This window comes from Mus caroli, unplaced genomic scaffold, assembly GCF_978045245.1.
Source record: "Mus caroli unplaced genomic scaffold, Mus_caroli_1 scaffold_3, whole genome shotgun sequence".
In the NCBI taxonomy this organism is placed as follows: domain Eukaryota; kingdom Metazoa; phylum Chordata; class Mammalia; order Rodentia; family Muridae; genus Mus; species Mus caroli.
Genome location: NW_028227258.1, coordinates 147,104,138 through 147,131,814, shown reverse-complemented (window position 1 = coordinate 147,131,814; position 27,677 = coordinate 147,104,138). Strand labels below are relative to the sequence as shown.

At 36.1% G+C, this 27,677-nt stretch overlaps 1 protein-coding gene across 2 annotated transcripts; it reads left to right on the top strand.

The window, feature by feature from the left end:
* Positions 1 to 314: 314 nt before the first annotated feature.
* Positions 315 to 27,454, top strand: LOC110291795 (solute carrier family 7 member 12). Of its 2 annotated transcripts, XM_021159055.3 has the most exons (4): positions 315 to 1,062; positions 16,588 to 16,719; positions 18,426 to 18,787; positions 24,702 to 27,454. In XM_021159055.3, exons 1-4 carry the CDS (start codon positions 396 to 398, stop codon positions 24,957 to 24,959), a joined length of 1,419 nt encoding a protein of 472 aa, XP_021014714.1. In that variant the 5' UTR covers positions 315 to 395; the 3' UTR covers positions 24,960 to 27,454. The 2 variants fall into 2 exon arrangements, with proteins under 2 accessions (XP_021014714.1, XP_029331490.1); XM_029475630.2 differs by lacking the exon at positions 16,588 to 16,719.
* Positions 27,455 to 27,677: the final 223 nt, after the last annotated feature.

Here is a 27,677-nt window from a genome sequence, read left to right as displayed (position 1 = left end):
TGAGAGACCTGAGGTTCCAGGGAGTGAGGAGGGCTGTCAGAGGCAAAGGGGTCATCCTCTTGAAGACAGGGGCCAGGAGGAATGAGATGAGCTATGAGAGGATGGACCAGGAGAAGGGTAACAACTGGACTGTAAAAGAATAAAAGTAATAAAAAATTATTAACAAGAAATTTGTTTGGTATGCTTTTAGAAAGAAGTCACAATTCCTCAGAATAATTCAGAAGTTAATTATTATCAAACCCAAGTTAGGTTCAGATTTTAGTAACTTATATAAAGAACAAATGCTTTAGCAAAGGCAACACTCTGTTTGACAGGGTTTTTCACAAACTGACAGAAAAGCACTGTAAAGAAAAACTGTATTTTTCAGTATTTGAAAGAGCAAAAAAGGCATAACCATGCAACTCTTGAGAGCACTAGGATTCTTCCATATAAGCATGATCTTATTTAGTGCCACCGTGGGGACAGGGATTTTTGTGACTCCTAAAGCAGTATTAAAATACTCCTCACTAAATATCCCTGTCTCCTTAAGTATTTGGGCAGGCTGCGGCCTGCTGAGCATCATGAGTGCCCTCTGTAATGCAGAGATAGCAACCACCTACCCTTTGAGTGGAGCATCTTATTATTTCCTCAAAAGAACTCTTGGATCCTCTGTTGCTTTTCTCAGTCTCTGGATTAAACTTTTTGCTCACTTTCTAGGCATCGGTGCTCAGTGCTTGCTAGTAGCTACTTCTGTAATCCAGTGTTTCTATTCTGGATGCCCAGCTCCAGAGCTACCAACAAAATGTCTGGCTTTGGCTGTTTTGTGGACATTTGGAATTCTCAGTACTCGAGGGATAAAAACAGTGGCTTGGTTTAATACTGTCAGCAGTTTCATCAAGTTGAGTGTTCTTTGTCTCATTTCTCTAACTGGGATTGTGCTGTTAGTGAATGGCAAAAAGGAGAATGTGTCCAGGTTTGAGAATGCTTTGGACGCTGAACTTCCTAATGCCTCACAGATTGCAGATGCCATTCTCCAAGTGTCCTATTCATATGTAGGACCATCAGTCCTCATCATCATAGCAGGTAAATCCATTCTTAAAACTGTCAATAGTGGGTTAATTCATTCATAAAATAAGCACAGAACTTGGGGGAAAGGCTAATATGATTGTATGCTGCTTTGTAGTGAAATTCAATCTTCTCTGTAATGCTGTTATAATTAAAACACTCATGTATATTCATGCATGTAGACTTATAGACTTTACCTTTCTTCAAGTTATATCATTTGTATGAAACTTGTGGATGCTAAGAATTTTCAAAAGAGAACTGAGATTATACTATATTCTCAATTTTATTTCATATAATCTCACCATCTTGAATTTAGTAATTATTTTTAAGTAATATATTAGTAAAATTATATTTATAAAGCTATCACATGTCTCAGATTTTAATATACTTCAACTCAACTTGGAAACAATTCTCTTCCCAGAAATATTCACTCTTATGCTTGTTGTGGTTCACCATCACTCTTAGTGTATTTACACCAATAACTAAATTGTGCTTTCTTGTATATATGTAACTAGGAATCATAAAGTACGAGATAAATGTTATTTCACAATATATCTTACAGGACTTTACGTTGTTATACTCTTACCTAAACATTTTTAACTGATTCTTCTCACTGCTGAGCATTTCAAGTGTCTCTGATATTTTTATGCTAGAGAAAGTGATATAATGAACATTTTTGAAAATTCAACATTGTTCTCTATGGAGCAACACTTCTCATGCTGATGTCACAGTACCAAGAGAATTTGGTAATTATTGCAAACCAATCTGCCTGCAATATCTAAAAGATTTAAAGAAAGGAATTCATTACATATTATGCATATTTTTTATTTCTTTTTCTTTTCTTATTGTCAGTAGATCCTCTCATCCTGATCACTGTTTCCCCTCCCTGCACTCCTCTCATCTTTTCCCCATCTCTCCTCCTCCCCAAGTCCACTCAACATACATTTCCTTTCAGAAAAGATCAAGGTTCCAAGAGACAACAACTAAACATACAAAGTGCTTAATATAGAAAGTAATGAGTTTCATTGTGGCATATTAACACTTATCTGTCTTAATTCATGCTTTTATATTGTTGTGATAGAACAGCCATGACCAAAAGTGCAAGTTGAGAAGTAAAGGGTTTATTTCATCTTACAGTTTATAGTTTATCACCCAGGAAAGACAGGGAAGGAGCCTGGAGACACAAACTGATACAGAGACTATGGAGGAATGCTGTTCACTAGTTTTCTCCTCATGACTTGCTTAGCCTGCTTTCTTACATAATGCAAGGCCACCAGCACAATAGAGGCACAGCCCAAAATGATCTGTGCACTCCCAAATCATTTTTTTTCTTTTTTTATTTAATTTTATTTTTTAATTTATTTTTTTAATTAGGTATTTTCTTCATTTACATTTCAAATGCTATCCCAAAAGCTCCCCGTGTCCCCCCTCCCCGGCCCACCCACTTCTTGGCCCTGGCATTCCCCCATACTGAGGCATATAATAAGGTTTGCAAAACCAAGGGGCCTCTCTTCCCAATGATGGCTGACTATGCCATCTTCTGATACATATGCAGCTAGAGACATGAGCTCCGGGGGTACTGGTTAATTAATATTGTTGTTCCACCTATAGGGTTGCAGACCCCTTCAGCTCCTTGGGTAATTTCTCTAGCTCCTCCATTTGAGACCCTGTGTTCCATCTAATACCTGACTGTGAGCATCCACTTCTGTGTTTGCCAGGCACCAGCATAGGCATAAAAGAGACAGCTATATCAGGGTCCTTTCAGCAAAATCTTCCTGGTGCATGCAATGGTGTCAGCATTTGGAGGCTGATCATGGGATGGATCCCCAGGTATGGCAGTCTCTAGATGGTCCATCCTTTTGTCTCAGCTCCAAAATTTGTCTCTGTAACTCCTTCCATGGGTGTTTTATTCCCATTTCTATGAACGGGCTAAGTGTCGACACTTTGGTCTGTGTTCTTCTTGAGTTTCATGTGTACTGCAAATTGTATCTTGTATCTTGGGTATTCTAAGTTTCTGGGCTAATATCCACTTATCAGTGAGTACATATCATGTGAATTCTTTTGTGATTGGGTTACCTCACTCAGGATGATGCCCTCCAGGTCCATCCGTTTGCCTAGGAATTACATAAATTCATTTTTTTAATAGCTGAGTAGAAATCCATTGTATAAATGTACCACATTTTCTGTATCCACTTCTATGTTGAGCAACATCTGGGTTCTTTCCAGGTTCTGACTATTATAAATAAGGCTGCTATGAACATAGTGGAGCATGTGTCCTTATTACCAATTAGAACATCTTCTGGATATATTGTGGGATGCTCCAGTGGTACTATGTCCAATTTTCTGAAGAACCACCAGACTGATTTCCAGAGTGGTTGTACAAGCTTGCAATCCCACCAACAATGGAGGAGTGTTCCTCTCTCCATATCCTCGCAAGCATCTGCTGTCAACTGAATTTTTGATCTTAGCCATTCTGACTGGTGTGAGGTGGAATCTCTAGGTTGTTTTGATTTGCATTTCACTGATGATTAAGGATGTTGAACATTTTTTTCAGGTGCATCTAAGCCATTCGGTATTCCTCAGTTGAGAATTCTTTGTTTAGTTTTGTGTCCCATTTTTTAATGGGGTTATTTGATTTTCTGGAGTCCACCTTCTTGAGTTCTTTATATATATTGGATATTAGTCCTCTATCTGATTTAGGATTTGAAAAGATCCTTTCCCAATCTGTTGGTGGGCTTTTTGTCTTATTGACAGTGTCTTTTGCCTTGCAGAAGCTTTGCAGTTTCATGAGGTCCCATTTGTCAATTCTCGATCTTACTGCACAAGGCATTGCTTTTCTATTCAGGAAATTTTCCCCGGTGCCCATATCTTTGAGGTTTTTCCCCAATAACTCCTCTATAAGTTTCAGTGTCTCTGGTTTTATGTGGAGTTCCTTCATCCACTTAGACTTGACCTTAGTACAAGGAGATAAGAATGGATAAATTCACATTCTTATATATGATAACCACCAGTTATGCCAGCACCATGTGTTGAAAATGCTGTCTTTTTTCCACTGGATGGTTTTAGCTCCCTTGTCAAAGATCAAGTGACAATAGGTGTGTGGGTTCACTTCTGGGTCTTCAATTCTATTCCATTGGTCTACCTCTCTGTAGCTATACCAGTACCATACATTTTTAAATCACAATTGCTCTGTATACAGCTTGAGGTCAGGCATGGTGATTCTAACAGAGGTTCTTTTATTGTTGAAAATAGTTTTGGCTATCCTATGTTTTTTGTTATTCCAGATGAATTTTCAAATTGCCCTTTATAACTCTGTGGAGAATTGAGTTGGAATTTTGATGGGAATTGCATTGAATCTGTAGATTGCTTTCGGCAAGATATCCATTTTTACTATATTGATCCTGCCAATCCATGAGCATGGAAGATCTTTCTATCTTCTGAGATGTTCTTTGATTTCTTTCTTGAGAGACTTGAAGTTCTTATCATGTAGATCTTTCACTTCTTTAGTTAAAGTCACATCAAGGAATTATATATTATTTGTGACTATTGTGAAGGGTGTTGTTTCCCTATTTTCTTTCTCAGCCTGTTTAACCTTTGTGTAGAAAAAGGCCATTGATTTGTTTGAGTTAATTTTATATCCAGCTACTTCACTGAATCTGTTTATCAGGTTTAGGAGTTCTCTGTTGGAATTTTTTGGCTCACATATATATATATATATATACTCTCATATTATCTGCAAATAGTAATATCTTGACTTCTTCCTTTCCAATTTGTATGCCCTTGATGTCCTTTTGTTGTCGAATTGCTCTGGCTAGGACTTCAAGTACTATATTGAATAGGTAGGAAGAAAGTGGACAGCCTTGTTTACTCCCTGATTTTAGTGAAATTGCTTCCATTTACTTTGATGGTGGCTATTGGTTTGCTGTAGATTCCTTTTATTATTTTTAGGTATGGCCTTGAATTCCTGACTTCCCAAGACTTTTATCATGAAGGGCTGTTGGATTTTGTCAAATGCTTTCTTAGCATCTAACAAGATGATCATGTGGTTTTTGTCTTTGAGTTTGTTTATATAGCAGTTTACATTGATGGATTTCCATATATTAAACCATCCCTGAATTCCTGGAATGAAGCCTAATTGGTCAGGATGGATGATTGTTTTGATGTGTTCTTAGATTCTGTTAGCGAGAATTTTATTGAGTATTTTTGCATCGATATTCATAAGGAAATTGGTCTGAAGTACTCTTTCTCTGTTGGGTCTTTATGTGGTTTAGGTATCAGAGTAATTGTGGCTTCATAGAATGAATTGGGTAGAGTACCTTCTGTGTCTATTTTGTAGAATAGTTTGAGAAGAACTGGAAATAGATCTTCTTTAAGGTCTGTCTTAGTCAGGGTTTCTATTCCTGCACAAACATCATGACCAAGAAGCAAGTTGGGGAGAAAAGGGTTTATTTGGCTTACACTTCCATACTGCTGTTCATCACCAAAGGAAGTCAGGACTGGAACTCAAGCAGGTCCGAAAGCAGGAGCTGATGCCGAGGCCATGGAGGAATGTTCTTTAGTGGCTTGCCTCCGCTGGCTTGCTCAGCCTGCTCTCTTATAGAACCCAAGACAACCAGCCCAGAGATGGTCCCACCCACAAGGGGCCTTTCCCCCTTGATCACTAATTGAGAAAATGCCTTACAGTTAGATCTCATGGAGGCATCTCCTCAACTGAAGCTCCTTTCTCTGTGATAACTCCAGCTGTGTCAAGTTGACACAAAACTAGCCAGTACAAGGTCTGATAGAACTCTGCATTAAACCCATCTGGTCCTGGGCTTTTTTTTTTTTTTTTTTTTTTTTTTTTTTGGTTGGGAAACTATTAATGACTGCTTCTATTTCTTTAGGGCATATAGGACTGTTTAAGTCATTAATCTGATCCTAATTTAACTTTGGTACCTGGTATCTGTCTAGAAATTTGTCCATTTCATCCAGGTTTTCCAGTTTTGTTGGGTATAGCCTTTTTTTTTTGTAGAAGGATGTGATGGTGTTTTGGATTTCCTCAGAATCTGTTGTTATGTCTTCCTTTTCATTTGTAATTGTGTTAATTAGGATGCTGCCCCTGTGCCCTCTAGTGAGTCTGGCTAAGGGTTTATCTATTTTGTTGATTTTCTCAAAGAACCAGCTCCTCATTTGGTTGATTCTTTCAATAGTTCTCTTTGTTTCCTCTTGGTTGATTTTACCCCTGAATTTGATTATTTCCTGCTGTCTACTCCTCTTGGGTGAATTTGCTTCCTTTTGTTCTAGAGTTTTTAGATGTGTTGTCAACCTGCTAGTGTATGCTTTCTCTACTTTCTGTTTGGAGTCACTCAGAGCTATCAGTTTTCCTCTTAGGAATGCTTTCATTGTGTCCCAAAAGTTTGGGTATGTTGAGGCTTCATTCTCACTAAACTCTAAAAAGTCTTTAATTTCATTCTTTATTTCTTCCTTGACCAAGGTATCATTCAGGAGATTGTTGTTCAGTTTCCACGTGAATATTGTTGGCTTTGTATTATTTATGTTGTTATTGAAGAACAGCCTTAGTCTATGGTTATCTGATAGGATGCATGGGACAATTTCAATATTTTTCTATCTGTGGAAGCCTGTTTTGTGACCACTTATATGGTCAGTTTTGGAGAAGGTACCATGAGGTACCTTAGGTACATGAGGTACATTAGGATGAAATGTTCTGTAGATATCTGTTAAACCCATTTGCTTCATAACTTCTGTTAGTTTCACTGTGTCTCTGTTTAGTTTCTGTTTCCAGGATCTGTCCATTAATGAGAGTGGTGTGTTGAAGTTTCCCAATATTATTATGTAAGGTGTAATGTGTGCTTTGAGCTTTACTAAAGTTTCTTTAATGAATTTGGCTGCCCTTACATTTGGAGCAGAGATATTCACAATCGAGAATTCCTCTTGGAACATTTTACCATTGCTGAGTATGATGTGCCCCTCCTTGTCTTTTTTGATAACTCTGGGTTGGAAGTCAATTTTATTCGATATTAGAATGGCTACTCCAGCGAGTTTCTTCAGACAGTTTGCTTGGAAAATTGTTTTCCAGCCTTTCACTCTGAGGTAGTGTCTGTCTTTTTCACTGAGATGGGTTTCCTGTCAGCAGCAAAATGTTGGGTCCTGTTTGTGTAACCAGTCTGTTAGTCTATGTCTTTTTATTGGGGAATTGAGTCCATTGATATTAAGAGATATTAAGGAAAAGTAATTGTTGCTTCCTGTTATTTTTGTTGTTAAAGTTGGCATTCTGTTCTTGTGGCTGTCTTCTTTTAGGTTTGTTGAAGTATTACTTTTGTGCTTTTTCTAGGGCAGAGTTTCTGTCCTTATATTGGTTTTTGTTGTTGTTGTTGTTGTTGTTGTTGTTGTTGTTATTATCCTTTGAAGGTCTGGATTCGTGGAAAGATATTGTTTGAATTTGGTTTTGTCATGAAATACTTTGGTTTCTCTACCTATGGTAATTGACAATTTGGCTGGTTTAGTAGCCTGAGATGGCCTTTGTGTTCTCTTAGTGTCTGTATAACATTTGTCCAGGATCTTCTGGCTTGCATAGTCTCTGGTGTGAAGTCTGGAGAAATTCTAATAGGCCTGGCTTTATATTTTTACTTGACCTTTTTCCCTTACTGCTTTTAATATTTTGTCCTTATTTAGTGCATTTGTTGTTCTGATTATTATGTGTTGGGAGGAATTTCTTTTCTGGTGCAGTCTATTTGGAGTTCTGTAGGCTTCTTGTATGTTCATGGGCATTACTTTCTTTAGGTATGGGAAGTTTTTGTCTATAATTTTGTTGAAGATATTTGCTGGCCCTTAACGTTGAAAATCTTCATTCTCATCTACTTCTTTTATCTGTAGGTTTGGTCTTCTCATTGTGTCCTGGATTTCCTGGATGTTTTGATTTAGGATCTTTTTGCATTTTGAATTTTCTTTGATTGTTGTGTCTATGTTCCCTATGGAATCTTCTGCACCTGAGATTCTCTCTTCCATCTCTTGTGTTCTGTTGCTGATGCTCGCATCTATGGTTCCTGATTTCTTTCCTAGGGTTTCTATCTCCAGAGTTGTCTCCCTGTGCGTTTTCTTTATTGTTTCTACTTCCATTTTTAGATTCTGGATGGTTTTGTTCAATTCCGTCGCCTATTTGGTAGTGTTTTTCTGTAACTCTCTAGGGGATTTTTTTTTTGTTTTCTCTTTAAAGGCTTCTAGCTGTTTGCCTGTGTTTTCCTGTATTTCCTTCTTAAATTCCTCCATCATCATCATGAGAAGTGACTTTAGATCCATGTCTTGCTTTTCTGGTGTGATGGTGTATCCAAGACTTGCTATGGTGGGAGAGTTTGGTTCTGATGACGCAAAGTAACCTTGATTTCTGTTGCTTCTTTTCTTATGCTTGCCTCCTGCCATCTGATTATCTCAAGTATTGCTGTCCTCAATATATCTGATTGGAGCCTGTCCTTCCTATAATCCCAGTTGATTCAGGACTCCTCAGAGTCTATCTTTCTCTGTGATCCTTTGATTGTGGGCTCCTGTGAACCTGAGATTCTGGTTATGTCAGAATTCTTGGCAGTAAAGTTCCTCTGAGACCATGAAATACTGGTGTGACCCAGCTGCTGTTATTCTGGGATACTGTTGTCCTAAGATCCTGGGCTTTTTTGGTAGTGTTTTTCTGTAACTCTCTAAGGGATTATTTTTTTGTTTCCTCTTTAAAGGCTTCTAGCTGTTTGCCTGTGTTTTCCTGTATTTCCTTCTTAAATTCCTCCATCATCATCATGAGAAGTGACTTTTTCCAGTGCCTGGAAGTGGTGTCTCCTTTGAGGAGCGTGGAACTGTCTGGTCAGTGGTCCTAAGATTATGTGGAGTGTCCTCTAGGAACCTTGGGGGTGTCTGCTGACTCTGCATCCAAGGTGACCCTGTGCTGGCGCCAACCGGAAGGGACTTGTGTCCCTGGTCAGGCCAGTTTTCTGCTTCCCTAATGCTGTCTCAGGTCCCGCGCAATTGTATTGGAACAGAAGTTGAGTTTCACTCACCAGTGGTCCTAAGATCACGTGGAGAGTCCTCTACGGACTGTGGGGGTGTCTGCGGACTCCGTGCCCAAGGTGACCTGGTGCTGGCACCTTCTGGAAGGGATTTGTCAGCTTTTCAATTTTATGAGGTCCTATTGATCAATTCTTGATCTTAGAGTGTGGTCTGTTTAGGAAGAATTTCCCTGTGCCCATATCTTTGAGGTTCTTTCCCACTTTCTCATCAGTTAGATTCATCATATCTGCTTTAATGTGGAGGTCCTTGATCTATTTGGACTTGAGCTTTGTACAAGAAGATAAGAACAGGTCAAACTGTGTTCTTATACATGCTGAGAGCTAGTTGAACCAGCATCATTTGTTTAAAATGCTGGGTTATTTTTTCCATAGGTTTTGGATTCTTTGTCAAAAATCAAGTGACCAAAGTATGTGAGTTCATTTCTGGGTCTTCAACACTGTTCCATTGATCTACCTGCCTGTCTGTGTACCAATAACATGAGGTATTTCTCACTGTTGCTCTGTAGTACAGTTTGAGGTCAGTCATGGTGATTCCCTTAGAAGTTCTTTTATTGTTGAGAATAGTTTTTGTTATCCTGGGTTTCTTGTTATTCCAGATAAATTTGAGAATTGCTCTTTCTATCTCTGAGAAGAATTGAATTGTAATTGTAATGGGGATTTCACTGAATCTGTAGATTTCTTTTGGTAAAATGACCATTTTTACTATGTTAATCCTGCCAATCCAGGAGCATGGGAGCTCTTTCCATCTTCTGAGAGCTTCTGCAATTTCTTTCTTCAGAAACATGAAGTTCTTATCATACAAATCTTTCACTTGCTTGGTTAGTGTCACACCAAAATAAATCATATTATTTGTGACAATTGTATAGGGTTTAATTTCTTTCTCAGTTAATTTATCCTTTGAGTAGAGGAAAGCTACTGATTTATTTGAGTTAATTTTATATCCAGACACCTTGTTGAAGTTGTTTATCAGGTGTAGAGATTCTCTGGTTGCATTTTTGGTCACTTAAGTATACTCTTATATCATCTGCAATAGGGATATTTTGACTTCTTTTTTTCAATTTGTATCATTTGACCTCCTTTGGTTGTCTAATTGCTCTGGCTATACCTTCAAGTACTATATTGAATTGATAGGGAAAGAGTAGACAGCCTTGTTTTGTCCGTGATTTTAGTGGGATTGCTACAAGTTTCACTCCATTTAGTTTGATGTTAGCTATTGGCTTTCTGTATATTGCTTTTATTATGTTTCTGTGTGGGCCGTGGCTTCCTGAACTCTACAATACTTTTAGCATGAAGTGAAAGGCTTTTTCAGCATCTAATGAGATGATCATATGTTGGTTTTTTCCTTTGAGCTGGTTTATATGGTGGATTATGTTGATGGACTTACATTTATTGAACCATCACTGCATCCCTGGGATGAAATCTACTTGATCAGAGTGAATGGTCCTTTCGATATGTTCTTGGATTCGGTTTTCAAGAATTTTACTGAGTAGTTTTGCATCAATATTCATGAGCGAAATTGGTCTGAAGTTCTCTTTCTTTGTTGTGTGGTTTCTTTTTTGTGTGGTTTAGATATCAGTGTAGCTGTGGTTTCATAAAATGTATTCAGGTAGTGTTCCTTCTGTTTCTATTTTATGAAATGGTTTGAGAAGTATTGGTATTAGGTCTTCCTTGAAGGTCTGATAGAATTCTGCACTAAAAGCATCTGGGCCTGGGGATGTTTGGGTTGGGAGCCATTTAATTACTGCTTCTATTTCCTTAGGTGGTGTGGGACTATTTAGATGGTTTATCTGGCCATGATTTAACTTTGTTACCTGGTATCTGTCTAGAAAATCATTTATTTCATCCAGATTTTTTTTAGTTTTATTGAGTATAGACTTTTGTAGTAGGATCTCATGATTTTTTGAATTCCTTCATTTTCTGTTGTATGTCTCCCTTTTCATTTCTGATTCTGTTAATGAAGATACTGTCTCTGTTCCCTCTGGTTAGTCTGGCTAAGGGTTTATCTATCCTGTTGATTTTCTCAAAGAACAAGGTCCTGGTTTTCTTGATTCTTTGTATAGTTTTCTTTGTTGAATTTGGTTGATTTCAGCCCTGAGTTTGATTATTTCCTGCAATCTACTCCACTTGGGTGTATTTGCTTCTTTTTGTTCTAGAGCTTTCATATATGCTGGTAATCTGCTAGTGTATTCTCTCTCCAATTTCTTCATAGAGGCACTCAGTGCTATGAGTTTTCCTCTTAGCACTGCTTTCATTGTGTCCCAAAAGATTAGGTATGTTGTGCCTTCATTTTTATTAAATTGTAAAAAGTCCTTAATTTCTTTCTTTATTTCTTCCTTGATCAAGTTATCAGCGTCCATGTGTCTGTGGGTTTTCTGTTGTTTCTGTTCTTGTTGAAGACCAGCCTTAGTCTGTGATGATCTGATAGGATACATGGGATTATTTCAATCTTCTTGTATTGGTTGAGGATTGTTTTGTGTCCAATTACATGGTCAATTTTGAAGAAGGTACCATGAGGCACTGAGAGGAAGGTATATTTATTTTGTTTTAGAGTGAAATGTTCTGTAGATAACTGTCAAGTCCATTTGGTTTGTAACTTCTGTTAGTTTCACTGTGTCTCTGCTTAGATTCTGATTCCATGATCAATCCATTGCTGAGAGTGGGGTGGTAAAGTCTCCTACTATTATTGTGTGAGGTTCAATGTGTGTTTTGAGCTTCAGTAATGTTTCTTTTACAAATGTGGGTACCCTTGCATATCGAGCATAGATGTTCAGACCTGAGAGTTCTTCTTGGTGGATTTTCCCTTTGATGACTACAGAGTGTCCTTCCCCATCATTTTTGATAACTTTTGGTTGAAAGTCTATTTTATTGAACACTAGAATTACTACTCCATCTTGTTTCTTGGGACCTTTTGCCTGGATAATTTTATCCAGGCTTTTACTTTGAGGTAGTGTCTGTGTTTGTCATTGAAGTGTGTTTCCTGTAAGCTACAAAAAGCTGTATCCTATTTATTTATTTATTTATTTATTTATTTATTTATTTATTTATTTATCCAGGCAGGTAGTCTATGTCTTTTTATCAGGGAAGTGAGTCCATTGATGTTAAGAGATACTAAGGAATTGTTATTGTTGCTTTCTGTTATTTTTGTTATTAGAGGTGGAATTACATTTGTGTGGCTATCTTCTTTTAAGTTTGTTAAAAGATTACTTTCTTGCTTTTTCTAGGTTATAGTTTCCCTCCTTATGTTCACACTTCCCATCTATTATCCTTTGTAGGGCTGGGTGTGTGGAAAGATATTGTGTAAATTTGGTTTTCTCATGGAATATCTTGGTTTCTCCATCTATGGTAATTGAGGGTTTTGCTCGGTATAGTAGCCTGGGCTGGCATTTGTGTTCTCTTAGGGTCTATGACATCTGCCCAAGATCTTCTGACTTTTAAAGTCTCTATTGAAAAATTTTGTTTGACTGTTGTGTCAGTGTCTTCTATGGTATCTTCTACTCCTGAGATTCTCTCTTCTATCTCTTGTATTCTATTGGTGATGCTTGCATCTACTACTCCTGATCTTTTTCCTAGGTTTTCTATCTCCAAGGTTTTCTCCCTTTGCTATTTCTTTAATGTTTCTATTTCAATATTCAGATTCTGGATCTTTTTGTTCAATTCCTTCATGTTCAACCAAACATGTTCAACCAACATGTTTGGTTGTGCTTTCCTGAATTTCTTTAAAGGATTTATGTATTTCCTCTTTAAGGGTTTCTACCTGTTTACCTGTGCTCTCCTGTATTTCTTTAATGGATTTATTTATATCTTTCTTAAAGTTCTCTATTATCATCCTGAAATGTGATTTTAAAGCAGAATCTTGCTTTTCTTGTGTTTTGGTGTATCCAGGGCTTGCTTGTGGGAAAATTGGGTTTTGGTGTTGCCAAGTAGCCTTATTTTCTGTTGCTTAGGTTCTTGCCCTTGCCTCTTGCCATCTGGTTATCTCTGATGTTAGCTGGTATTGCTTTCTCTGACTGGCTTCTCTCTCCTGTGAAACTGTAAGCCTTTAATCTTAGGTATGTCAGAATCCTAAGAGACCAGCTATCTCTGGGCAGGATTTTAGTAAGAAGAGCAGTGGCTCAGGGTCAGTCCTAGGGTGCAGAGGGAAACTGGAAGGTTTTTGTCCCTGGCTGCTCCAGAGTTCCTGTGTCCTGTGGGTTCCATCTGGGTCCCACTTGGGTCAGGTATTAGAGCAGTGGTGGTGGTCTTACCTGTGATCTTAGGTGTGTCAGCACTCCAAGGAGACTAGCTCTCTCCTGGCAGGATTTGGGTGTGGAAAACTATGGGACAGAGCTAGCTCCAGGTTGCAGATTGAAACTGGAAGGATCTTATCCAAGGCTGCTCTGGTTTTCCTGTGTCCTGTGAGCTCTGGATTGGTCCCACTTGGGCCACGTATTGGAGAAGAAGTGGTGGTCTTCCTTTGACCTTAGGTGTGTCCCATTTTTTCTCTCTTATTGAAGATAAATTATTTTCTCACACAACATATCCTGATTAAAGTTTTTCATCCTTCTATTCCTCTCAGTTCCTCCTACCTCCTCTCCCATTGGATCCACACGCTCTCTGTCTCTTAGGGAAAAAATAGAACAGGCTTCTAATAGAAAACAACAAAACATACCAAAATATAATAAAATAAAGCAAAACCTTGATGTGATCATCAAGGTTGGACAAGGCAATCCAAGGGAAAGGAGAGAACACTACCAGAAGGTAGAAGTAGGCTGGAAAGATGATTCATCTTTTAAAGACTAGGCTTACAATCAAAACTATAAGATTAAGCCCAAGAATCAGAGGCTTACTTGTTCACATATTCTGATGTCCCATAAAAATAAAAAATCTAAATCTATAACATATATGCAGAGAATCTGATGAAGACCTTTGAAGACCCTGTACTTGCTACTTCAGTTTCTGTGGATTTGTATGAGCTTTGCTCAGTAGGTTGAAAAGTCCTCGTTCTCCTGGTATCCTCTATTCTTATATTCTTTCTGCCACTTCTTCATTGTATTCCTGAACTCTGAGAGAAGGAATTTGGTGAAGTCATTCCACTTAGAACTGTTTTCCAAGGTGTCTCAGTGTATGTATAATGCATGGCTGAGGGTCTCTATATTTGTTCCCATATGATGCAGGAGAAAGCCTCTCTGATGATAGATGAATAAGGCACCAATCTACAGGTCTTGGAAAATATCATTAAAATACATTTTATTGTTACTTTTATATTTTTATAAAAATAATTTTTTGTCCAATCTTAGGTTCCTGGCCTATCTAGTCTCTGGTTTTTAGTTACCCAAACAGTGCTGGGTGTAAGTTTGGTTTAATGGAGTAGGTTTTAAATCAAATCAGTTATTGGTTGGTTACTCCTACAAGTTTTGTGCCATCATTCACCTGGAAATATTTGCAGTCCGTACAGATTGCAGACCATTTTTTGCATCTGAGTTTGAGTTTACATTTCCCTTTTCATCATCTGAAAAGTCACTTCTCATATTGAAGTTATTAAATATGGGTATTTTATATAGGCACCAGCTGAACCTCAACATGTACAATGAGTTCTGTGAGTATTTTCTTCAGCCTTTACTGTTCATTTGTGTAGAGCTAATAATCTGTGTTATTTGATGCTTTCCATGGGATACCTTCAGCCAACACAAATTGAGTACAACCCAGTACTGGAATATTCATTTGGTGACAAGAGATGGCCAGTTTTGGCTTCATCTCTTTTATAATTTGGAGATTTTATTAGAATTGCCTTCATATATTTTTACATTTCCACTGCACTATGTTTTTATAAGGTTCAAATGTCCCTCAGTTCTAGATGTCTCTTTCGACAATTTCTCCCTCAACCACCCCTATTCCTTTCCCTATCTGATCCTTCTGATAACATCCAACTCTCTGGTCCCAGTCAACCTAAAAAAAAAAAAAAAAATCTATTCTGTTTCCTCTATCTCAGGGAAATATATGTGTCTCACTATCCCTTCCTCTACATATAACCTCTATGGGGTCAAAAAATTGTAGCTTGCTTATCATTTATGTAATTGTTAATATCCACATATAACAAAATACAAACCATATTTATCATTCTGGACCCGAGATACCTCACCACATTATTGTTATTCCTCCTTCTGTTGAAGGAAATATCAGATGCTTCCAATTTTGGACTAATATGAATAAAGAAAAATGAATGTAGTTAAGCAAGTGTTCTTATTACACAATGTACTGTCCTATCATGCCAAAAAAATAATGCATTACTGAACATGCATCATTAACACAGGTCCTAAGATCAACAATTAATAAATGAGACCTCACAAAACTAAAAGGCTTCTGTAAAGTGAAGGGCACCATCATGTAGAGAAATTGGTAACTGTAAATGAGAAAAGTTTTTTCTAACTTTACCTCCAATTGAAGGATAATATCCAAAATATATAAAGAGCTGACAAAACATGGTATTAAAACACCAAATAATCCAATTAAAAAATGTAGTACAGATGTAAACACATAATTCTCAATAGAAAAAAAAACTCATTTGGCTGAAAAAACTTTAAAAAGTGTCGTTAGTCCTTAGGGAAAATGCAAATCAAAATTATTTTGAGTTTCAATCTTATACTTGTCTGAATGGTTATGATTCAAAGACAGGTCATGCTGGTGAGGATGTGCAGCAAGGGGAACACTCATCTGTTGCTAGTGGGAGAACAAAGGTGCACAGCCAGATCTTAGAAAAAAAGGGTGAACTGAGGTATTATGACTAGCATTTGTTGATGATACTGTGCAGTGTGACAACCATGAGCTGGGCAATGTGCTTGTGTTATGACTTCATATACATGACTGTGGTAAAGGTGCATTATCCAACACACTTGAGCACTGTGATAAACACCTCAAGTCTGTTACGTGTTTGATTTTGAATTAACATTTGGCAATGCATATCCAAAAACCTTTTATTGTTGTCAACTTCTCATGATCCCCACTTTCAGCTAAAGGGCCCCATACATAATCATAACCCACACTTCGAGAACCTGAGCTTTGGGAACACTGCCTGAATGGCAGTGGATATCAGAGACCATACTGCATAATGTCATTTACAAATTTGTTGTATGACTCTAATAGAGTTAGACTCTTAGATAAAATCGGTGATTATGAATGAAAAAAAATCTGTGTCCTTCACATTGTCTCATCAGACATTGTGTTCCACAATACTTACCTGAGACAGAGTGCATATGTCTAGACTCTTGTGTTAACGAAGCATTGAAGAGAACCTAGCACTATTTTATATTCCTTAGACTCACTGAATACAAGAGTACATGTGTTGGATATCTAAGCCATCAATGCTTCTGCCTCAGTAAAAGGAAGACAATAGAAAATCCCTAGTGACGAAAGTAATTATTTTATCAAAGACCTAACGGCCCTATCCCCATGAGATGGGACATTGGAAACTTCACATGCTCAGTCTATTCTTTTTCTATATGTGTTTTTCCCCCCTTAGGAGAAATAAAACGGCCAACTGAAACAATTCCAAAAACACTAATTTATGGTATATCCATTGTGACTGTGTTATACTTACTGACTAATATATCATACTTGGCAGTTTTGACATCCCAGGAAATCATCTTTTCAGGTATGATAAAGTAAATCTAAATAGGAAATAAATTCCTCTCTGTTCTCAGGGGAAAAAACATGGGTGGGTTTATTGCTCTGGTAGGCAGAATGAACTAGGGCAGTTAGACCTAAAATTGAGGTAGACTAGAGTCTCATGGAATAGTGACCTTTGTTCAAAACATAAAGAAATTTATATGCTAAGGATTAAGAAGAATCACATAAGTAAGAAAACACATTCCAAGAACAAGTCTGTGTTTTGAAGAAACTGAGGTCACAGGTCTCTTATTTTCTTGAAGTTTTCCCACAAGCACTCAGCATTTTCATATGGCACCACTGAACTGTGTCCAACTGGAGTGAATTTTATGAGCTGTACATATGTTTGGTATACCTACAGTGATATAAAATATTTATGTTTTGGACTTTTGAAGGAATCCAAGAGAAACACAATTACATAACTCATCTATTAAAAACAATCAATCACATTTTAATAACTAAATTATAGGACAAGTAGTACACGAAGGATCCAAAACTAAAATGAAGGAAAAGAAAAGAAGATGAGGACATGAGTAAAGAAAAAGATGAGAAGACATATGAACAAGACACTATGCATAGATGCTTCATCTTTCACAACACACCTACATCTTTACAATAAATTCAGCTGTACAAATAGGCAACAGCTTCTTAGCTTCTTAGATGCAGAAACTAGTGCCATGAAGTTAGGTAAGGCTGCCATTTATATCCATCTGCAATTGGACAGACAAGTGAGTCACAGCCAAGTTCTCAGGGTCATTCTCCACATTGTAGCACACTGTTATAGTCTAGTATGTTGTTAATGTGAGCAGTAATGTCATAAATATGAGCAGCAATTTTCATGATTTGCTCTTCAAAAATCAGTCATCAAAATCCCACTAGGAGTGTGAACCCTTCATCACTTATTGGTCATTTTCTGGGCTTTGTTTATCCTGATAAGTGGTCATAAATATATAAAACCCTTTCCTGAAAAGTAAATACCTATTCTGGTAGGAAACAAAGCTTCTGTTTTCCCTTCCATGAAAATATTTGTTAAAATTCTTTTCCTTAGGAAGGCCATTTATTTTAAATAGTATGCTAATCAAAGGGAGAAGCACACATAGTTTTACTTTAGGATAGTTTCATTCTCATATAGATGGTTATAAAATGACATGGATGGATAAAGAAGGTTTGGCAGGGAGTGCTTTCTCAAAATATTTGGAGTATTTACATGTATATCTGCAACACAGGGACTTTAAAGGGAGTTGTCTGAAGGAGACATAGCATTGCACAATTTTACAACTCATTCTACAGAATAGTAGCTGAGTTTTAGATCATTTGTACTGTGATATCTCTATCATGCCGTGCCAGAGCTCCACAAATAGAATGTCTTTTTTTTCTGAATTATCACTGATAAACAGGTGGGTTTTGCTAATATATGAGAAAGGCACCATAACAATCAGGAGAGCAAGAATAAATTTTCTGCCACTGAGTTGCCTTGAAGTTCACAAATATCCACTTCTAATGTGCTTTACTGGAAAAAAACAATCACAAGACACAACATATTCAAGCAGTACTAGACTCCTCCTAGAAAGAATTTGCCAAGTCACATTACAAAATGTATGGCTGTAGAAAAAAAAAAAATAAAGAATGCTCTTCTATTTTCTGTCAAGCAAAAAATAACTTTGACATTCTAAATTTTTATTTAACTTGTAGATTCTGTTGGTGTCACATGGATGAACAGAGCCTTTCCTTCCTCACAATGGATAAGTTCTTTCTTGATCTCAGCTTTCCTACTTGGCACCGTTTCTTGTGGAATAGTTTCTGCATCAAGAGTATTCTACTCTGCAAGTCAAGAGGGAGAATTTCCTTCTATCTACTCAATGCTTAATGATCATCACACTCCAGCTGTAGCTGAAATCCAGACTGTTATTTTATCTTCTGTTGCAATAATATCTTCAAGCATCATCTATTTAGTGAAATATGTTAGTCTAGGATCATTTTGTATACAGTTGCTGCAAATGATCGGGTTGCTTAAGATAAGGTACCAGAACCCTGATATACCAAGACCTTATAAGGTAAGTCAACATGTAAATACCAATGTTGAATGTCACTTTGTTCAAGCTCTGTGATATTCTTCTAACCAGTTACAAACCCGGCAGATCCCGTGGAACTGCCCAATTTCTTCCTTTCCAGCTTCTGTGATATGACATATTTGAGGATTCCTTCTTATTGTGTGAAATGTGAAAACTGATACACGTCAGGGAGGACAAATATCATCATTATCTTCTTGAGACCAAATAACAATACTAAGGAGAAAACAATATCTTCCATGCTGAAATGAACTCACTCACATCATAATAATTCCCTAATAACATATTAGAGGTAGCTTCCTCTTCTTACTTATTTTCTTAATTGATACTTTATTTAATTCAATATTTCAAGTCTAATCATAAATGAATTTCATTTATATTTTGTTTGTAATGTGTAAGTCACACATTAATAAAACATAAATCTCAAGATGTTCCTTCTCAGCATTCCCATAAATTTAATCAAGATTTAAGCTTTTATTCACCAGATATAATTATCATCTCAGAAGCAGTCCATGGTTTCTGAGATAATATTACAATATTTAAAACTCCACATGTTATTACAATAAGCATAATAAGCACTTGAGTACTGTTAATAAAGTCCATATTCACAGGTTTTCTCCTAGGGTTCTGATTCATTCAGTCTCTATTGGCCCACAGGAATGTGTAATGATATCAGGCATCTTGGGATTCCTATAAATAGTGGCACACTGACCATATTTTAAGAAATATCACTTTATACAAGATTCCACATTTTTCTTTTTTGTAATCATTTCTTCTTCAAGTGTATTCTATATTAACAAAGGCAAATATTTTGGATATATTGCATATACCTGCTATATTTCAGACACTCATGTACATAATTCAGTAAATGGATGAAGACAGAGAATAAGGAGACAAAAGATTAGAATAATTTGACCAAGTTAGTTTGAGGCCAAGCAGAACAATGCAATGAGAACACTAGCAAAGCCATATTGAGTCAGTCAGTTTAGAGTGGTGTTCGAGACAAAACAGTGAAGTAGATAGCCAGAGTTCAGAAAGAGCTAGAAAGGGTGAGCTTATTCAGAAGTGAGGCTCTGAGATGACAATTACATCTGGTGAATAAAAGTTGCTTTTATAAATGGGGATAGACATATTTTTTAGTCTTACTATATATATATATCAGAGTAAAAAGGATACATACATACATCATTCAAGGTCAATATAGAAATTGTATTTTGTTGAGCACAATCTAGTTAATGTGATTCTGTCATATAAACTTTAAATATCAAAATCAAATTAGATGCCATTTTTTAAAGATTTATTTAATTATTTTATGTAAATGAGTACACCATAGTGGTCTTCAGACACACCAAAAGAGAGCATTGGATCCCATTAAAGGTGGTTGGGAGCCACCATGTGGTGGCTGGGAATGAAATTCAGGATGTCTGTAAGAGCAGCTAGTGCTCTTAACAATTGGACCATCTCTCCAGTCCACAAATGCCATTTTAACATTTAAAAAAACTATATATAAAAACAAAAACAAAAACAAAACTAATTAAGTCATTATCTAGGCTTATGTACCTCAAATTCCTGTTTATTAATTTTCTGTACTTTTCTTGAGCATTGGTCATAGTACACAATAAATAGTAATTCAATCTGATTAATGCTTATACTTGAAACTCTAGCTTTCTGACAGTATGAAATCACCGGAAAACTGGGTAATAACTAAGCAAAAGTATTAAATAAAATAATGCTCATACCTACATTAAGAACCTATTTGTTGTCAGATATTATAAAATGGATATACAGAAAAATACTCATAGTGAAGAAAATGAAGTCTTCTGTGTAACAACATAATATATAAAACTGAGAGACAGTCCCTAAAAACACAAAAGCTAAACATATCCATGTAATATTAGAACTCATTTAGGCACAATTGTTTCAACAAAGAGAAAAAACTAGACTTAGAAACATTGTCATATGGTGACACATAGAACAAAAAATTAGGATGCTGCCTCCATAAGAGACAGAGAATAGCACTTGACATTGACACAAAAAATTGAAGGTAAAATAGCCAAGCTCTCCAGTACGTTCAAGAGTCAATCCCTAGTGAAAGACCTTCTATATCATGAAATGTCAGTATTTGGATGAAGGAATGTTTTGCTCCATCACTGCTAAGCAGAAACCATTTAAATTCTTCTGTTAAAAATACTGTTCTTAGCCAGGCAGTGGTGGCACACGCCTTTAATCCCAACACTTGGGAGGCAGAGACAGACAGATTTCTGAGTTAGAGGCCAGCCTGGTCTACAGAGTGAGTTCCAGGACAGTGAGGGATACACAGAGAAACCCTGTCTCAAAAAACAAAAACAAAAAACAAAACAAAACAAAAAACTGTTCCTTCATATATTCATGGGAAATATAAATAGAAAACAAGAACTGTGGGGGAAAACACCAGATCCATCCTCTGTGACACCCTGGTATGTCAAAAGACAATTACAAATGTATTAGTCATTTATGAGGTGGTCTCTGAGTTAACTTTGAAACAGACAACAGCTATGGGTTTAAAGTAAACCGGATGGATTCTACTTTGGAAATTGCTCTCTAGAAAATAGTAAATTGTAATACTTGAGTTGAAACAATACTGACTTTCAGAATATTTTGGAAAGAAAAGATATTCAAATAAGTTAATAGTCCACTAGTTCTTCCACTGAAAACTTCTACTCAGAAAGAACCTCATCCTGAGAATTGAACTACTCACTTAGAGACTCTTCTGTTGCCAGTTATGAATATGACACTGTGTTAAACCTTCAGGTGTTTCTTTGATTAAAAACCCCAAGAGAAATTATAGATGGAGATATTACCATTAAATTTTAAATCAAATGATTTTCAAAGTGTTTCAACCATCCAGAATATTGATGTATTGCTGAAACACCCCTTTAAAAAGATGCCAAAAATTATAAAATCATCACCAAGTTCTACTTTGTAATTATACATTCCAGACCATGATCTTGTGTTACAGTTAAGATTTCTCACTAAGATACTTGTTAGAGTTATATATAAATTGGTAAGTTGTAGATCAGCAATATACTTCTTAGAGACAATGAAAAAATGACAAATAATAGTAATGATAGAGATCTACACAAGGAAACTCACATCGTCTTTGTAATATATGATATAATACTGGATTTCTAAAATCTAAATACATCAAAATTATTTCATGTCACACATCAGAAAAACTAAATACTATGAAAGCATAGGATATTATATTTCAAGTCCTCAATGAAATAACTTTTGAAAGTAGAAAAGAATGTACTGAGGGTAAGCAGACACAAGGGAGAGAAGAAAATATTATTTTTCAAAAAGGATGGGGTTATACAGCAAAACAAATTTTGTCTGAAAGTAAATAATAACTAATCAAGTGTGATATATCCACCAAAACTATCTTATAAAACTAATGAGGCAATAGGGACAATTCAAGACAATTCATCAAACTATCTGTGGGGAACATACTTAAAGGAATACTATAGGTAACAAATGAAGAAAGACTATCTCTATCATGAAACCACCAGAAGGAATATACTTCATGGGAGGAATATATGCACAAAGAAGAAATAGAAAGGAATTCTTCATTACTAACATGGTTAACAAGTAAACTCTTTATACAAACAGAAGAGAGAGAAGAAAGCACAATAATTCAGACAACCAGAAAAATAAACCAAAATTTTGTTTTAAGCCATACCTAATGCTAAATCAAATGCAAACAGCTTCAAATCACCAAAAGAGAGAAAAAGACTAGTTTAACAGATGAGAAATAATATCTAGCTGCTTAGAATCATTAAAAAATATATCTCATTAGCAAAATTGCCTATAAATTAGTAAAGAGTACACGGGACCTTATTGAACAAAGGGAAGTTGAAAACTAGCTGGTGTGACTATTTAGATATTGACATAAGACTTCAAAATTCAACAAACTGTAGTAAAGCACTACAAATTATTGAAATGGATAACTCATCAGGAGTATATATGAATAGCAAATATTCAATAAACTATTGGAATTCTCAATTTCAAAGTCACTAAGCAATAATGTGCATGAAATATCAGATGGGTCCTGTAGTAATAATGCTGAGTGATTTCCACATAGCACTCTGATCTTCACATAATCCATCCACATTAAAAATTAATGAAGGTATCTTCAGAATGTTCCATCTAATATCTGTGAATTGTGTTTTTCTCTCAAAAGTCTATAAATTTAGCTAACAATGCAAGCCTTCAAAATGTAGTGTGTGTGTGTGTGTGTGTGTGTGTGTGTGTGTGTGTGTGTATACTAAAAAGTCGCCAGAGGAACTGTAGGAACACATAGAATTTGGGAAAGGAGAGGTCAGCTAAAACTAAGGGCCATCTGAGCAAAAAATAAATCAATGGATGCTTCCCAAAAATGCATACATAGATGAAGGTGAAATAAATTAAACCAACAAATGATGGGGGAGAGAAAGGCCCAACTGGACATCTCTTTTTCACCAAATGAAGTTTAAGTACCAGAAATTTGTTACATCAAACGAGCTGTTTGTAAAAAAAAAAAAAAAGGGGGGGGGGGGCTACATTAAAAAAAAAAAAAAAAACCAAAGAAACTAGGCTATTTGCTGCTCCCTACAGACTGACAATATGGCCCTATTGAAGCCAACACCTTCACAACTCACTCAACAAAGAGATGTTGAGCTAGTGCCTACCTAGAGCCTTCACTCCTCAGTTGTATTCTTGGTATTGTAAAGAACTCTTTAAGGAGCCGCTGATTTCTACCAAGCTTTAAGAGTTCACACCAATGTTTCTCAAACAATTCCATAAAATCTAAAGAATAGAAATGCTAAAAACAATACTAGAAGGCCACTATTACCATAATACTACAATAATAATCCATAATAAGGAGAAAAAGCCAACAACAATTAGAAAAATTATTAAACAATTTGTTAGTGAATATACGCACAAAATTCGTAATTATAATATTTCTAATCTAAATTTGAGAATATATCAAGGGGATAAGACACAACAAGAAATTTTGGTTTAATTATAAGAATGAAAGAATAATTGAACATATTTAAATCAATAAAGGTAATATTATACAAACTAGACTAAAGTTTTGAAATCACGTTTATTTTTTAATATGTGTATATACATATATAGGACATAAACATAGAAATGAGATCAGAATAGATGATAATGCCTAAAATACAGATTTATGAAAACAAGAGAAGATAATTGAACATTTTTTAGAAAGTCAAGTGAGAACAATTTTCAAGAATGGAATGGATAGACAAAAAGGAAAAGGAAAATAGAGGTAGAATAAGAGCATAATAGAATTATGTGTGTATATGAAAATTCCAAGTAAATATCACCAGACCTACAAATATACAACTATACTATGTTAACTAAAAATTAATAATGGAAACAAAGTAACAGATAAAGGAAGACAGGGAGGAAAAGAAAGAGGGGGAGAGCAAGAGAAGGAAAATGTTGGCTATGTGTAAATATATAGTTAGTTTTCATAATTCAGTAAAAGACATTAATGACTAAAAGTTCTATGATGTTGTTATTTTATTTATGGCAATGGTATCTACTAAGGAACCATTTTTGCTAATGTTTGGAAATGAAGTACTGCCTTTAGTCAATGTTAACTCAAGGTGATGGATAGAGTAAAACCTCATGGACACTACAGGTAAATAATTAACTTGATGTTGGATTTTTTAAATAATACTTAATCTGCAATCAATTTATTTGTATAAGCTAATATCATGACTACCTACTTTAAACCTTTTGAAGATATGTATGCACTCACGTCCTCTTGGTTCTGTAACATATATAATGCCCTTTTTGTAATAACAGCTTACCATGTCAACAAAAAAAAAATTCCCATTTTCTTTTTCAGGTGTGGCTGCCATTTATATTTGGATCTATGGCTTTATCACTTTTCCTCATTTTCGCACCAATTATTCAGTCTCCTAATATAGAGCATGTCTATCAAGTTGTGTTTCTTTTTTGTGGATTTCTGTGTTATTGGCTCCAAGCTAACCTTAATGGACATGCTATTTGTTTTGACACAATCACTTGCTACTGCCAATTACTTTTCAATATCTCCCCATCTGAAGATCTAGAAAAATTAATTCCTTCTCCAAATCCTGACTAAAGAAGTATATTTGAAAAAACAGAAGCAAAACTATTTTTAAATGAGCAAAATTTTATTGCAATTTTATTTTTAGATATATATGCTTTAAACACATGCTTGCTCACATTATTCCCACCCCCCAAAAAAATGTTGCAAATTTTAAATTCCACCTCGTACACATTTTTATTCTATGAATAATTAGTAGAAATAAGATTAAATGTAAAAAACACAAATTAAAAGAATATGGAAATTTTATTTCTCATTAAGACAAATATAAGTGTCCATAGTGGTTTAGCATGTTGGCAAATTTACTTTGCCACACAGAAAAACTTAGAACTTTTAGGTAGAGTTTTTACAAGTCATACTTAGCATAATTTTACAAAAATGGGATGTCTGTGTAATGTGCTGTGTATGCAAAGAAATAGTTGTCCTCTATCCACAGAGCCAGAATCAGTGATTCATCTCTGGCTACTCTCTCTCTACACTGATAGACTTCAAGAGTGATGACAGAGACCTTACAACCTTCAATGCTGAAAATATGTTCTCAATGTTTTTTTCAGAGAAAGTTACCCAGCCCTATCTATACTGCTAAGTAGAAAGGGTTTATAATGCCCAGAATTCTGAATGACTAACGTTTGACTTGATGATTTAACAAGTAATGATTTATGGCCTGTTGTAATGTATGAGGTACTTGCATAAGAAGATTTTGGGGAGTAGTAGTGATCTGATGACAAATAACTTTGAATGAGACCACAGAGCATCTGGTAAATATGTTTCAAGGAAGTACACTGAGCTCCTGTCCTATGCAAATAAATTTAGTGTATAAAGCAAGCTGTTGTTTAACATATGAAACATAGAAGAAAAAAGGCACATTTCTCTATTTGGATCAGTATACACATACACACACACACACACACACACACCCCACTGTATATAACTCTGTACCCCATAAATACTGTCATTGCTTCTTTAACCAAGATATTTTTAAAGATATTTGCCTTAGTCAGGGTTTCTATTTTTGTGACAAAACATAACTGAAAGCAAACAACGGAGGGGTGCTGTTTACTGGCTTGCTTCCCATGCCTTGCTCAGCCTGCTTTGTTTCTTTCTTTCTTTTTTTTTTCGTTTTGTATATTTTTATTAGATGTTTTCTTCATTTACATTTCAAATGCTATCCCTTTCCCTAGTTTCCTCTCTGAAAATCCCCTATACCATCCCACTTTCCCCTGCTCCCCAACCCAACCCACTCCCACTTCCTGGCCCTGGTATCCCCCTATACTGGGGCATAGAATCTTCACGAGACTAAGGGCCTCTCCTCCAATTGATGGTCAACTAGGCCATCTTCTGCTACATATGCACCTAGAGACACGAACTCTGGGGGTACTGGTTAGTTCATATTGTTGTTCCACCTGCAGACCCATTCAGCTCCTTGGGTACTTTCTCTAGCTCCTTCACTGGGGACCCTGTGTTCCATCCAATAGATGACTGTGAGCATCCACTTCTGAATTTGCTAGGCACTGGCATAGCCTCACAGGAGACAGCTATATCAGGGTCCTGTCAGCAAAATATTGTTGGTATATGCAATAGAAAATTAGACACAGTACTACCAGAAGAGCCAGCAATACCACTCTTGGGCATATACCCAGAAGATGTTCCAACTTGTAATAAGGACAAGTGTTCCACTATGTACCTAGCAGCCTTATTTATAATAGCCAGAAGCTTGCAAGAACCCAGATGTCCCTCAACAGAGGAATGGATACAGAAAATGTGGTACATTTACACAATGGAGTACTACTCAGCTATTAAAAACAATGAATTTATGAAATTCTTAGGCAAATGGAGGGGGATATCATCCTGAGAGAGGTAACCGAATCACAAAAGAACACACATATGCACTCACTGATAAGTGGATATTATTAGCCCAGAAACTTAGACTACCCAAGATACAATTTGCAAAACTCATGAAAATCAAGAAGAAAGAAGAACAACATGTGGATACTTCATTCCTTCTTAGAATGGGGAACAAAATACCCATGAAAGAGTTACAGAGACAAAGTTCAAAGCTGCGACTGAAGAAATGACCATCCAAAGACTGCCCCACCCCGGGATCCATCCCATAAACAATCACCAAACTCAGCCTGCTTTCTAATAGAACTCAGGACCACCAACCAGCCCAGGAATGACACCACCAACCATGTGTTGGACAACCCCCATTAGTCACTAATTGAGAAAATGTCTTCTAGCTGAATCTCATGGAGGCATTTTCTCTACTGAGGCTCCTTCCTCTCTGATAACTCTAACTTTTGTCAAGTTCACACAAAACCAACCCATACAGTGTTTCAGGTAGAAATGTTGACTACCCTGATTACATTACTAAATGTCACAATCAAGTTATAAAACTCTCCCCATAAATTTATAAAATGAAATAATATTAAAATGTAAAATTATTTATGGCACAATCATTTCCTGTTTTTTTTTTTCCTTAGGAATATTTTGAGTTTCATTTTCATTGTGATACACACACATATGCATATGCATATATACATATACATATATATACATATATATATATATATATATATATATATATATATATATATATAATTTTATCTTCCCCAGTGTGCTCCCATCTTTTAATCCCTTCTTCTTTCTGATTCTCAACTTCCTGTAAAGTAGTTCCTTCCCTCTTTCCATGACTGTTACACTCTATAGCCCACTCATTTTTCCCCCTTCTTCTTC